The sequence below is a fragment of the Tetrao urogallus genome (genome assembly GCF_951394365.1).
Source record: "Tetrao urogallus genome assembly, chromosome: 21".
NCBI lineage: Eukaryota > Metazoa > Chordata > Aves > Galliformes > Phasianidae > Tetrao > Tetrao urogallus.
In genome coordinates, this window is record NC_136834.1 from 6,704,151 (window position 1) to 6,717,896 (window position 13,746).

The 13,746-nt window shown below is 49.9% G+C and overlaps 1 protein-coding gene across 1 annotated transcript; it reads right to left on the reverse strand.

Moving 5' to 3' along the window:
- Window positions 1-246: 246 nt before the first annotated feature.
- On the reverse strand, window positions 247-9,055 carry PADI2 (peptidyl arginine deiminase 2; the record flags this gene model as incomplete). The annotated part of the gene is made up of 16 exons (XM_079545671.1): window positions 247-480; window positions 970-1,095; window positions 1,284-1,369; window positions 2,368-2,461; window positions 2,785-2,929; window positions 3,623-3,774; window positions 5,339-5,446; window positions 5,522-5,633; window positions 5,719-5,822; window positions 5,993-6,171; window positions 6,420-6,545; window positions 7,064-7,181; window positions 7,276-7,337; window positions 7,425-7,494; window positions 7,583-7,766; window positions 8,964-9,055. 16 exons carry the CDS (start codon window positions 9,053-9,055, stop codon window positions 247-249), a joined length of 1,992 nt encoding a protein of 663 aa, XP_079401797.1.
- Between the last annotated feature and the right edge of the window lie 4,691 nt (window positions 9,056-13,746).

Below are 13,746 nucleotides of genomic sequence, written 5' to 3' on the forward strand. Positions count from 1 at the left end.
TACTCAGAGGTGATCCCTATCCTCATCCTTTTTTACAGAGGAGGAGTCAAGGCCTCAATGCTCAGCTGGCAAAATGGCAGTGCCAAGGCCCAAAATGGCACCCTCACTTCAGCACCGCCCCAAGCACTCCTCTCACCGTTCTCGCTGTTATAAAACGCTCCCCACCTCATTTCTCACAGCAAATTTATTATTTCACCGCATTTAAAACAACACATGCTGACAAAGCAGGCCACGAAGGCAGCCTGCCTAGGGCGTGACGTGCCACCAGCGGAAGGCAAAGGGCCGGCGGTGGACATTGGTGCCGCAGTGCACCTCTCCGAGCCGCCCATGGTAGGAGGAAATGTCCTCCAGGAAGCGGCACCTCAGGCCCAGCGGCTCCAGGAGGCTGCGCACGTGGTGTTCTAAGCAGCACTCGCCTCCCACCAGCGGGCCGAAGGGCTTGGGGATGCCCAGCTCCTTGGACAGGATGAGCATGGGGACCTGTGGGGTGACAAAGGGCTTTAAGGACACCCAGCAGCCTCCCTGGTCGATCACAGAATCGATAATTCAAAGGATTGTTATAGTAGCTGGTAACCCTCCTCCATTGGGGTCATCCCAAATTGGGTCATCGTCATTATTCCCTCCCCCAGGAAATCCTGTGCTATGTCCTCCCTTTTTATATTGAAACCTTGACATTTCACCACTTCAAAATGCTTTCACCTTAAAGCTTTTTAGGTTAACCCAACCATGAGCAATATGCACCAAAAGGCTACAGAGTTCCGACCACCCTTGGCCAATGACAAACCTTGGCCAACCTGTCAAGCTCAGATGAGGATATTTTCCCTTTCTGGACAGGAAAATACTATGCTTTTTTGGACATCCTTGGGGAGCAATGGCTCATGGGCAGAGGTTTGGCTATTTTTCCTCTCCATAATCCAGAACCCACAGGCACTGGCTGAAGGGGACACGAGCAGCAGGGACACCTCTCACCATGTTGGGAAAGTATGGCATGGCCTTGCCCTTGTCGAGCTTGAAGAGGGCTGGTAGGTCAATGATGTCCTCCTCTGTCAAACCCAGTTCTTTCTTGAGGATGTCCCTGTTCCAGTCAATGCAGCGCTGGAGGGAGGGGAGAAGAAGGGACCAGGGGGACAAACAGGCAAGCAAGGTTCCTGAAAATGGTCTTCTGGACATTGTCTCACTCAGGAGAGTGGCTTTTGCCTAAACGCAACTTCTCCTTTGAGAGTTGTGCCACCCTTGGACCATTATCACAAGAAATGTTGGTTTTCAGAAATACGGGCTGTTACCTGGACATACTGATTCTGCTGCATCATGATGCCATTGGAAAGAACCTTGTTAATGGTCACCCGTTTTGTGTCTGTCCCTGAATACCCTACAAATACAAACGCCGACAGGTGAAATGAAATGATCTGCAGAAACCTGGCTTAAGATATAGCACAGAAGTGGAAAAAAAAAACACAGATCCCAGTTCCCTGAGGTTAAGGCTTTGGGATGAGACTGCTGGGAGTCCCTTTTCTCAACTTATTGGGAAACGAGGCGGGAGGGAAATCCTTGTCCACTTTGTAATATTTTCATCAGGCCTGGAAAGCATTAGAAAGGTGTCAGGCCAGGTTTGATGGGGCTTTGAGCAACCTGGTCTGGAGGGTACCTATAGCAGGGGGGTTGGGGAACTACATGATCTTAAAGGCCCCTTCCAGCCCAGACAATTCTATGATTATCCATTTTCCTGCACAAGGAATATAAATGTATTGCTAATAGAATAACAGTTTTTGTGCTGCCCAAGCTCCATAAAACTATAGGTATCCCCTCCACAGAAGCCAAATCCCAGACAATGGCAGAGTCCCAGGGGCCCCCATGGTGACAGAGACGTCCTTCTCTGACCTCAAGGCATACAGATGAATTTAGTCTCAAGCAAAACTTTGATCAGAAGCTGCCCAAACTGGCTGCCAGTCCAGAGCGACTGGAATGTATCTGAGGTGACACGAGACCCCCATTGTGCTACTGTGCTGGAGCTGGCATTTACAGAGATCTTCTGTCCCACTCCACCAGCATCCTCACAATGCACAGAGCTTTATCCCATCCCACTCACTTTCCCAAAATAGGGCTTGAGGGTGGGCAGGCATCCTGCTGCAAGGACAGGCATGCCAGCCCCTCTTGCCAGCCTTGAAGGGCAATGGAATGGGAAAATGTCCCCATCCTCACGTCCTCAACACCTGCATGTTGCTCCAGGCGTGTTGAGGGCTGCCGCCCTTGGATGTCCTGCCCTGCATCAAAGCTCAACTTTTATTTTAAGGACAGGGAACAGCAGGCTTCCACCCACCCTGGCTGGGATTTGCACAATTCTCCCCAGGCTGCCCGCTGCCCGCTTGCCTTTGAACATGGTAGCTTCTCCTTGGCCCTCCTTCTGCTTCTGCCGAAAGAGCTTGTAGCATGCTGCAGGGCTAGCCATCAGCATTCGAAATCGCTGGGGCAAGCAGGAGGAAAAATGGTCACCAAAAGGAGCTTATCCCAAAGCACCATTTTAGTACTTCTTCCTGTGAAAACTGCCCCTGCAGGCTCATTTTTGGCTTTTTGCAAGAAGGTTAAGGTTAAGTTCTTAAACTTAAAGACTTTTGCTATTAGTTAAGAATGTATGTTCTCGTGGCCTGAGCCCTCCTTCTGGGGACATGGGAGAGAAGCCAAGGAAACACCAGCTTGGCCTCTCAAGGAAATGAGCTTTGGTAGTTTCCCTGATGGAATTAGTTACCCAGAAGGGAAACCATAGAACAGCACAGGGTCTCGGGATACCTTTGCATCAGGGCTGGGCACAAAAGTGACAAACTCGTTGACATGGCCCATGGCCAACCAGTCGGAGAAGAGCTCCACAGGAGCCTGCACCTGCTGAGCGAAGAGGAAATCCCGTACCACTCTGGTCATCCTCCTTCCTGCAGGGCTAGAGGCAAAGTCTTAGAGTCATTATGATTGGAAAGGACCACTAAGATCATGAAGTCCAAACATCAACCCATCGCCACCATGCCCAGTTATCTACATCCCTCAATGCCAATAATCCCTGAGAGGGGGAATAAGGGTGTATGGGAACAGTTGAATCACAGCCTGAAGCTCTGATTGATCACCTGAGGTGAGCACAGAGTCAGCCACAGGAGCACAGGTGAAGGCGATTCAGCTGTGTGATCTGAAGAGGTGGAGCCTGGCTGCACCTCTCCTAGACCCCATTTAAGGGCTGACTGCCACTAGGGAAGGGTGTCTTACTGGAGATTGTTCCTTGTGGAGTTTCTTATGAGCCTACGGCATTGGTGAGCACTTTTCATTTATCTCTGATTATCTTTTCCATATGATAATCTTACTAGCCTAACTGCTTTGTATACTTATTGATCATAACACTTTATGGTATCTGTGTACTTATTGACCTTACAAAGGGGAATGAGTATTTATTCATCACTATGCACATGCATACAAATTTCTCCCAAGATGGAGGAAATGAAGGCCATGGGGTTCCGGACACCGTAAGGGGGTAGGTTGCGGTTGGTTATTTCATGGCCAATTAAGTGGCTTAATGTGGTTTTTGATGGTATTTAGGGGTACTTGTAGTTCCTTTGCCCCCAAACACAGTTTTCCCATGTCTTACGTGGGGAAGCTGCTGCCGATGAGGATCCTTCCCAGCGGGTACTCTTTCCCTGATGCAGTGACAGGTGGGCTGACCTCCAAATTGCCAAAGGAGTCAAGGCTGGAGATGGCCTTGAAGAGAGGCTCTCTGCGTACATAGCCGAAATCAGGTCCCTGCGGGAAGAGAAATAGCTGTGGGCATTGCCTTGGGTCAGTCTGCGTCCTTATTCCTCCTGCTGGGCTCAGCTATGCTCCCTCAGGTGAAAATACTGAGGAGAGGGAGATGCAGCCTTAAAGGAAAAGCAAGTGTGAGAGTGTTTGGGGCATCTGGGCTCAGTAGTAAATGGTGAATACTAGAAGCGTGGGTCTCTGCTATCTCGCAACTGCTGTTTAAGTTAAGTCCATGTTAAGTTAATTAGATGCTGGAGCAGCCATAAAGTGGAGTTTCTGGATGGCTGGTGCAGAGTGGGATGAGCTCCAGCCCCTGAAGGTAAATCCTCCTCAGGCGTAAGAGCCACCTGAAGGGCTCGGCTTTACTTAAATCTCATCTAAGCCTGATTTTCAGAACTGAATATATCAGGGATTTGAGGTGTTGGGTGATTAACCTGTGGTGCTACTGCTGGGTTGTGCCAGGGGCTAATGGCCAAGGGAGAGATTGTAGTCCTACAAACAGGGTGCAAGTGGCACTGGGGGCATAAATCTTGTCCTTGCTCTCTGTTTCAAGCCAGTGTGGGTTAGGACAGGATCAGATAGCTGTTGTTTTCCATTAAATCTCTGAGTGTTGGGTTTCCTTAGCAGTAAACCATCGGAGTGTTTCAGTTAACACAGATTTCTCCTAATTTGCTGGAATGGACCCAGGGGTGTTTGCAGTAAATGGATATGCACGCAGTGTACTACTCTGTCCTGAATAGGCATCCTGCCAAATCCAGCTTCAATTGGATGCAGCCAGCTCAGTGTCACCCCAAGGTGACAGAAATGAAGCAGGGATGTGCTAATGGGGGAGAGGGGGGAAATGTACAGTTTGGGGGGGGAAAAAGAGCCAAGACTCCCAAAGGTATGTAATTATGGTCTAAGAGTTGGGTTTTTTTTGTTTGTTTGTTTAAAAGAAAAGAAAAAAAAAAAGGGATGTTTGATGAAGCTGGGAGATATAAGAGGCACTGAGCATGCAACACCTGCTCCCACCCATTTCAATTAAATGAACCAGAGAGCCAGGAGGGTTCAGCTGTCTAGGTGCTGGTTCATCCTAGGTTTGTGGGCAGCATCTGAGCCTATCAGTTCCAGAAGGATTCTGACAGGCTGATTCCCTCTGGTCTCCTTTTTCCTTGGTGGGGGGTTGTGGGGCTTTAGCTGTGGCTGTGTGAGAGGAGGAGCTGCCCTGTGTTTGGCTATACAGTCCTGTCTGAGACTGGGAAGATAACAGTGGGATTAGGAGGGGCTCCAAAGCAGAAATTGGAGTGTAACGTGTTGGCAGCTTCAGGGGCTGAAATTGCTTCTCTAAATGTGAAGCAAGACAATTCCTAAAGAGGGTGGAGAGGAGCAGAACATAGCTTGTGGTACAACTCTGCAGGTTAGGTTGGTTTTGGGGCTTGATCTCAAAGGTCATTTCCAACCTAAATGATTGCTCTCATATTGGGAATGAAGAAATACACTCTTGGCTGGAGTCCTCTGCTCCATGCAGGGAAGAAATGGTGCTATACTCTCATTTTTTGTGTAATCCGTTATAATGTATGTGGGTTACCAGCAGCTCCTTTATGGGGAATTGCTCCAGCCCTGTGTCCTGGGGGGAGTCCAGCACCACTGCAAAGCTTTTGTGTGGGGCCTGGGTGTAGCCAAACTCGATCTCATCCTAAAACAAGAATGAAAACCCCAGTGGGGCACATTGGGGTAGGAAGGCTTTGCCCCCTCCCTTCTGCTCACCTACCTGCATCCAGCGGTCCCCACGGTTGATATAGCCAAAGCAAACCTTCAGGTCACAGCCAGCCTTATTGACAAGGTTTTTGATCTCCTTGATGTAGAGGTAGTTGTCCTTCACACTGGAGGTGGGCAGAATGGGGATGAGGACTGCTGGGTGGGGCCGATGCCCGTTTAGCCATCGAGACCTCATCACTTGGCTCATACCTGCAGACAAAGACGTTCTCCGGTGCCAGTGTGTTGGGCATCATGATCCATGGTGCTACCCTGAACACCACTGTGTCAGTGAAAATTGGCGACAGGGGGATTCCCTGGAGGATGCAAGCAGAAATCAGGGACCTTCCCCTCCTGATTTACCACTTCCCCCCCCCCCCCCCCCCAGATACCCTGAGCTCATTTTAAGATAACTATTCCTTCCTCATCCCCATGGCCCTTGGGTTGTTTCATCCTTCCCCTGCCCATCTTCCCTGGAGGCCCCAACCTCAGCCAAGGTCTCCAAGAGGCTGACGTGGATGGAGATCAGCCCAGGGAAAGTCTCATCAGGAAACTGCAGCCCTTCAACGAAGAACTCGAGCTCGGCAGCTCCACCGGTGTACTGCACAACGTGGCACAGCTTCCTCCTGCCCAGCACGTGGACATAGTGCTGCCCAAAGAACGGGTCTGTAAGGACCAAAAGAGAAACGTCAGCAAAAGCAGGCCGCTTCCAGAATTCCTGGTGGAACCTGGTGACCTTGGATAAATGGTTTTACTACCCTATGCCTCTTGAGAAGGTTCAAGGCTAGAAAGATCAAGGGAAGGGATGATGAGAGCACAAGGAAGTGCAGACTGGGGAGTACAGACTGAACAAAATCAGTGACAGGAAGACAAGAGCTTGTGGAGATGAAACATTCCCAAACCAGAAGACTTACTCTGCATATGGAAGACCCCGACTTTGTCAGCATCAGACATGTGAACGTAGAGCACAATTTCATACCCCCGGGGCAGATGCTGTGGCCCTTCGATCCGCAGCACCATCCGAGACATATCCAGCAAATCTGAGTGCATACAAGAATAAACCTGGGTGCAGCTCTGCTGCTCAGTGCCCAGCAATGCGCACTTTCCTTGTTACCAGCCTTGGCATGCATGCTGGAATATCATCCTGAAGCCCTGCTACCAAGACCTGTGGTTTGTGCTTGGCGCAAATATCTTTATTTTTTTTCTCCCTGGCACAGCCTGGCCTCAGAAGACTGATGGGCACTGGCTTGGCATGGTATGGTTTTCCAGGAACAGGCATGTATTCCTGGCTGCCTGGCCCCAAGCGTCCCTTGGCTGAGCCCTGCTGTTTTTTTGGCCACGCTCCGTACCCTGGTATGACCTCTGGGCGGTAATTAAAACAAAGTATGAGGACAGGAGCGTGATCCCACATGGGAGGCTTACTCAGCAGCTTGGCTGAGTCAGGGCAGAGAGCAGCCAATTCCCCAGCAAGCCTTTGCACCTCAAAAAATTAAAGAGGGGGGAATAGCTGCGATTTTGTTTTATTTTTGAAGTAGAGCTGGGACTGGGGCTGTGTTACCTTCTTTGCTGAATACCCTTTCGTCATCACAGTCTGGGGCAGGGCTCAAGGGGCTGTCCCTGTCGCAGGTGACCAGCAGGATGGCCCCATGTCCCTCAGGTCCCCACATCCAGCTGGCCTGTAATACCATGCCAGGGCTCAGTGTGATGGGGATGCTGTGTCCATTGACAAGGCTCCTGCAAGCCACAGGACTTCCCATGCAGCTGGATTACCTTGTCGGGGTTGTTTTTTTCCACCACGCCATCTCGATCTGCATCGACGTCCAGGGAGATCCCTGAATCCAAGGTACAGCACATGGTGTATTTGTAAAGGAACCCCTCCACCTAGCGAACCCACTCGTAGCTGGAGTCTTCGTACTCACCAACGCCAGTGAGGAAGATCCTGGCTTGGTCAACGGGCTGTCCTCCCTCTGCATAGAAGATGACAATTACCTGGAAAACCCCAATCCCCTCACTTTTAAAGGATGCTCTCCACCTTCAGCTAGGAAAGGAGTCCAGCATGCAGCACACCAATTCTTACCTTATTGTCATTGACTTCAGTGCTGGCCTGGCTTATGCTGAACCTCAGCACCGTCCCCTCATTCAGTGGCCAATGCGATACACCAGGCAGTAGTCCTGGCTCGGCTCGGCCCTGAAAAGCCACTTCCACATTCACCCCCTCTGTGTGCTTCACCCCAAAGGCGACTGCCCCAACTGGGGCTGCCCTGCAAGCAAGGCATCCTGTTTTCAAAGGTCTGAGCACCCTATTTTCATAGGTCTGCACATCTGGCACCCAAAATCACCCAATTGTAATTAATCTCATCACCCAAACTGCATGACTCTGTGCTCATCACCACCTCCTTTCTACCTTTCTTTGTTGCCTGGGAATGTTTTAAGTGTGTTGTTTATTTTTAGGGCAGAATGTGCTATTTTAGCAGAATGACTGTTGTAGCCTTTGGTGCAGATTGCCATTTTCTGTAATTACAGCCAAAGCTTTTTGTGCTGTTCTAACCCAATAACCCGGCTTGGTGTGTACTTTAAATCTGTGTTTATTTGCTAACTGGAGTTTCCCAGATCAGAGAAGCAAGCTGGAAAATTTTTTACCATGGGAAACTCTTAATTTTGGGGGTGATTTTATTATAGCCAGCGCACCACTTCTAGTCCAAAGAGCTTTTCCCTTGCAGCCCCCTCACTTCTTCCATCCCTAATTTCTCATTTATCTGGAGTTATTCTTTTTGGTCTCCTGCAATCCAGGCTCCCTTTGAGCACTGACATCCGAGCACTGGCACAGGATCACTGTTACAGCATCACTTATTGGGATTCTGAGTGTGGAAACCTGAGAGCCTGCTTGATGCTGCCTGGACGTTTCTTAAATTGCTCCTTTCTGTTTAATTATCCATGCAAAACTCATTGAGTTTGTGAGCCTGGGGAATCCCACCAGGAGGAGGTTGGACCCAGAGGCAAGCCAGATGTGCTGTTTGGCTCGAGATTTGCAAAAGCTGCTGGGTGAGCACAGGGATCAAAGCATGTCTCCTTTGTTTTTCTTGCAATTACCTTGCAGGGCAGCGTTGGAATTTTTCCAGTAGGGGAATGGGGGTTACACTGCAAGATACAGATTGTCCCCAGTTGTTGCTTTCTTCCCCTCTCTTTTGCCATTCGTCCCCATGGATACTGCTCAGAGTGCCCCATCCTGGCTTATCCCAGTGCGCTCCAGCAATTTTCTGAGATATGGACCAGACCCACTGCCTTTGCAAACACATGTGCATGCTGATGCTTGAAGGGTTTGGGGATTTGTGCAGCTTTGCAAAGCCCATTGAGGATTTGTGCTGATGGATTGCATCAAATCACCAAACTATGGCTTTGGAGGGAATTTGCAGAGGGAGAAAAGGGTTTGGGGTTGGGGGGGCGCATGCCCCACTCACCTGTAGACGTCGGTGGCGATGCGGGTGCCCAGCACGCACAGCGTGTGGATGCGGCTCCCAGGCTGCAGCCGCAGCGTGCGCTCCTGTGGCATCTCGCTGCCGGGATGCCCCGGTGCTGGCTGTGCTGCACAGGGCGTCTTCCTCTCTTCCTCGACCAATCCCCCACAACGAATCAATCCACCTTCAGAACTCTCAATGCTTGTGATGCTGACTATGGAGCCCTAGCCCCAATACAGGACCCTCCAGATCCACAGGAAAATGATCTCAGGAGGGAGGGAAGGGATGGAGGGGGAGGGCAGCTGGCTTGGTGCCACCCCACTCCCAGTCCCGTGCACCAAAATGGGACAATCCTCTCAACAGGGAGAATGCAAGATGACCTTGGAGGCATTTTTTGCAGCAGCATATCGGGGTTTGCAACCTTCTGTGCCTCCTACACCCCTTCCTGCTCTCTAGGGAAAATATTAGGGAGGAAGACACAATTTACCAACCCCAGGGCAAGAGCAGGGTGCTGCCCTGCTTGCTTTTGGCTTGCATCCCTTTGCCCAGCTTGGCGCCGTGGCCAGGCCCACGCCGACAGCCCACGTGGGCGTTTTCATCCCTGAGCTGAATATTCATGTTGGAAACCAACCTTCTGCCCCAGATTTTGGAAGAACCTGCTGTAAGCAATTAGGGAGCAAGGAGCAGAAAGGGTCGGTTTGATCTGCCCTTTTTGCATTGCTTTTGGGCTTTTCTTTTTTAGCTCTCTCCTCTGTCCATGACCTGGCCATAGGAAATGAGCTTAAATCCAGTTTCCCATCTGAAGTGAATTCCTTTTATTTCATTTTTCCCATGACCTGAGCAAACAAGGATTTTGCTGCTCTTTTGTGTACGTGCAAAAATAAACGTTTTCTTATTAAGGAAACAACCCCAAGCACCTATCACTGTGTGCAAAGGCCCTGGGATCACCCCCTCACTTGCAGTTTTTATGTCACTGGGAGAATTTCCAGCTGCTCACTGGTTTTCTGTGACTCAAGAGATACGTGTATTTATATCCCTGGAGTGATGATATATGGAGACATGGAAGGAGGACTACATGAATGCCAAGGAGCAACCAGGCTGTTGGAGTTTTGGGGAAAGTCCTGATTTGGGGCAAAAATGGAGGAGGGTGGCTGGGTTGCAGGCCAGGGCCAACTGCTCAGTGGGTTCTGTTTGCTGCTGGGCTGGTTCTTGTCTCTGAGGAATTTATGTGGAAGGAGGCTGGGGTCTTTGCATGGCATTAGGGCTCTTTGAAAGCCTTCTGGTGTCATTGCAAGCTTTCAAGGATCTTTGCAAGCCTTCTGGGATCTTGGGAATCTGGACAAAGTCTTTGCAAACCTTGAAATTGTTTGCAAGCTTTCTGGGGTCATTTGTAATCCTCCTAGGGTCTTTGGAAACTGGCAGGTTCTCTGCAAGTCTTTGGGACTCTTTGCAATCCTCCTGAAGTCTTTGTGATCTTGCCAGGGTTTTTGTAGAACTTTGGGGTCTTTGCAAGCTGTGTAGGTTCTTTGGAAACCGCTCAGAGTCTTTGCAAGTTTTCTGGGTTCTTTGTAAGGCTGTGTGAATCTTTGCAATCTTCTTGGGATCCTTGAAGTCTTATGGGCTCTTTGCAAGCTTCTTGGGTTCCCTGCAAAAGGTGTATGGTCTTAGCAAGTCTCTGTAGGTCTGTGCAAGGCTCTAGAACTCTGCAAGCTGTTGGGAGCTTCTACAAAGCACCTTCTCCTTGCAATACCTCCATAAGGGGAAGAAGGATTGGGGGAATCTCTGCAAAGAGGTGATCGTTCTGAGGTCTATACAGCAGGAACAGGGTTTTAAAAAAGGCAGAAGCTGCTCTGTGCTATCAGGTGGGAGATCAGAGCTGGTGAACCATCATGGGACGTGTGTGTAAATATAAATATTCACTCACTGATGTCTGGAGGCTCGTGGTTTCACTGCAATAGTCATTCTGGTCAGAGGAGTTCTCTGGTTTTTAACAATCAGATTAGGAACTGCTCTGCATAAGCATCCTCACTGCTGATGGATCTCTGCCTGTCCTAATTTCTGGGGACAGGGATCAATAGCAGCACGGAGTATGCAAACAGCCTAAGCAGCTGCTCTGTGCGGGCTGTCATGCACACAGTTCTGCAGCCCTGAAGGCAGGTGTGTGATAGCAAGGAGTAGGAGGGAGACACGAGGGACCCCTTGGCATCTGCTCAAAGTGATAATTTGTGATGAGGAGGTGCAACTGTGCCATTCCAAGCAGAGGCAATGCCTGGTTTTATCACTTTCCAAAGCATTTTTTGCTGGTCCAAATCTCAGCCGGGACAGGGGATGCAGTGCCTGCTGCAGTGCATGGGATGCTCCTAAGCACAAAGCCTCATGCAGACAGGAGCGGGACTTGATAACTGGTTCGATGCCTTCCCCTGTTGCCAGTAATTAGGCTGACAAGGCTCTCAAAATTTGCTGCCTGCAATTACACATGCAGAGTAATAAATGAGGTGTAATTATCGACTTAGGGAGATTATCAAACTTTCCTTTACTGAGTGGCAGTGCAGGAAAGGTGAGAGGGGAAAAGGTGCCCTGTGGAGTCTGGGATGTTTGTGGGGGGTCCTGTCTTGCCCTGTTGTGCATGAACAGATCCAACTTGAGGGGAACAAAGCAAGGTCACCCCAAAACCAAGGGGCAATTGGGTCTGATGAAGAGGCACAGGGAGTTGTGAGACATTGTTCCATAACCCTTAATGGCAGCCTCTTGTTACGGGGTATTATTAGGGAAACACTCAATCCTGAATGGGTCAGATGGCTTAAAAGTGAGATTTTTATGCATGGGCATGTTGGTGCCAATAGCAGGTGGAGGAGGAAAAGGAGGATGCAGCTGACACACAAAGATGGGCTGCTGGGGCAGGACCGACAGCCAAAAATGCACTGTGATTAAAGCTGAGTCTGTCCGTGGAAAAATAAAAATTGCACCAAACCCTACACAAGCATGATGTTTTGGCCCTATAACTTTGTCCCTGATGGATGCATTTTGAGGCAGCAGAGCCCTGTGCCCAAGCCCTGGGAACCAGAAACCTCCATCCCCCGCCTGTCTGCAGATTACAGAACACACAGCATGGCCCCGTGGGGCTGTAGGTGTGTTCCCTGTCCAGCACAGGGCTCAAACCAGCTGAGCAGGATGCAGTGCTAAAATCACAGCAGGCGGAGAGCTCAGCACTGTGCCCAATCTAAAGCAGTGTGACCACTGGGAAATACAGCATGAAGCTTTATAGAGAGCTTAAAAAGAAATAGAAAAAAGATGTGGTCTTGGCCAAAATCTCATGATGATTCTTCTTGGCAGCAGCTTGATGGGCCTCAGGGATGCAGGAGTCCTTAAAACTTTCTTACAGTAGAATTTGAGAGCCAACACAGCTCGAGTATACAAATGTCACTCTTCATAAATCTATGAATACCGTGAGTTTTTCTCATGCTGGGCTTCAGAACATGGGATTTTGCCCCAGATTCCATGCCAAGGTTTCGGAGAGGCTAAAAATGCAGCTAGTCTTTCCTTCTCAAGCATCCTGGCCACCTGGTCAGGCTCTGCTGATTGTATTAACACTGTGTCAGCATGCAAGACTTGGTGCTCTTTGCTGCCACAATTAGGCTTGGAGGAGCCCTTTCATGTAGCCTTGCTGCGACGTTCCAGGCAGCTGCCATGGAGTGTTGGGGTATTGCCCCATGTAAATGGGGACTGTGCTGTTACCGTATCATATCATGCCTATTGCAATGGAGTAAACCACAATGGGGTTCTTGGTCTGTTCACCAAGGAGATCCATGATGATGGAGCTTCCCCATCTCCCTGTTCCTCTTCATCCATGGGACATGCCTGCATCCCAGCCCAAGCTCTCTCCGTGGAGCACCAAGACCTATCTCACCCAGTTTTCCTCTTTGCTGGCTAGCGAAGTCTCCTGGGATTGCCCAGAGAGAGATGACTATCTCCAAGAAAAGCTATTTTTTCCAGCAACCAGCGCATTTCCCATGGGAGCTTCCAAAGAAAACCAAACCAAACACCAAGCCAACAACACAAAAACAATTCCTCAAATGCCTCATGCAAGCAAAACACCCAGGAATCCCTAATTTCCTCTGGAAGCCACTTGCCTTGTTTTGCTTTCTTTTTTTTCTTTGCCTCCCTGCTTGCCAAATAACCAGTTCTCCCTGCACCCATTGCTACCCAGGAGTTGTTAGGGAGGGAAGGACCAACCTGAGCAAACATTTCCTTTTGCTGCAGCGTTACACAGGCATTGTCCTAATGGGGTAGCTGGAGTCGTGAGTCAGCACGTGGAAAATTTGGGTTGTTTTAAAGAAAATGCATCATTCTAATGATACCATGTATTATAATAACCCTAAACAACCATCTTGCATAACGAGAGGGGTAGAAATGTTTAATGCATAAAGCTTTGGACTCCTTATATGGAACTATAAGGGAGGTGAGAACAAAAAGGGGAGAATGAGCCCTGAAAGCTGAGTGCTGTGCATCCCCCACCCTTTCTGCCCTGTACCCCCTTCCCGGCCCCACAATTACCGCCCGGCCCCAGGGGCTGTCTTATCGCCAGCATCACAGAGCGGGGCGGCAGCTTCGCGGATGGCGGAGGTGGAGATGGCAGGGTCCCTGGTCCACCCCATCGTCATCGAGGGACGGGAGGAAGGAGGAGTTACATTCCCCAGCCTTTTAATCCAGTCGTGCTGGTTCACCTACAAAGCTGGGCAACCAGGCAGCAATCTTCTTCACATGCAGCCGCCGTCCCCAGCACACC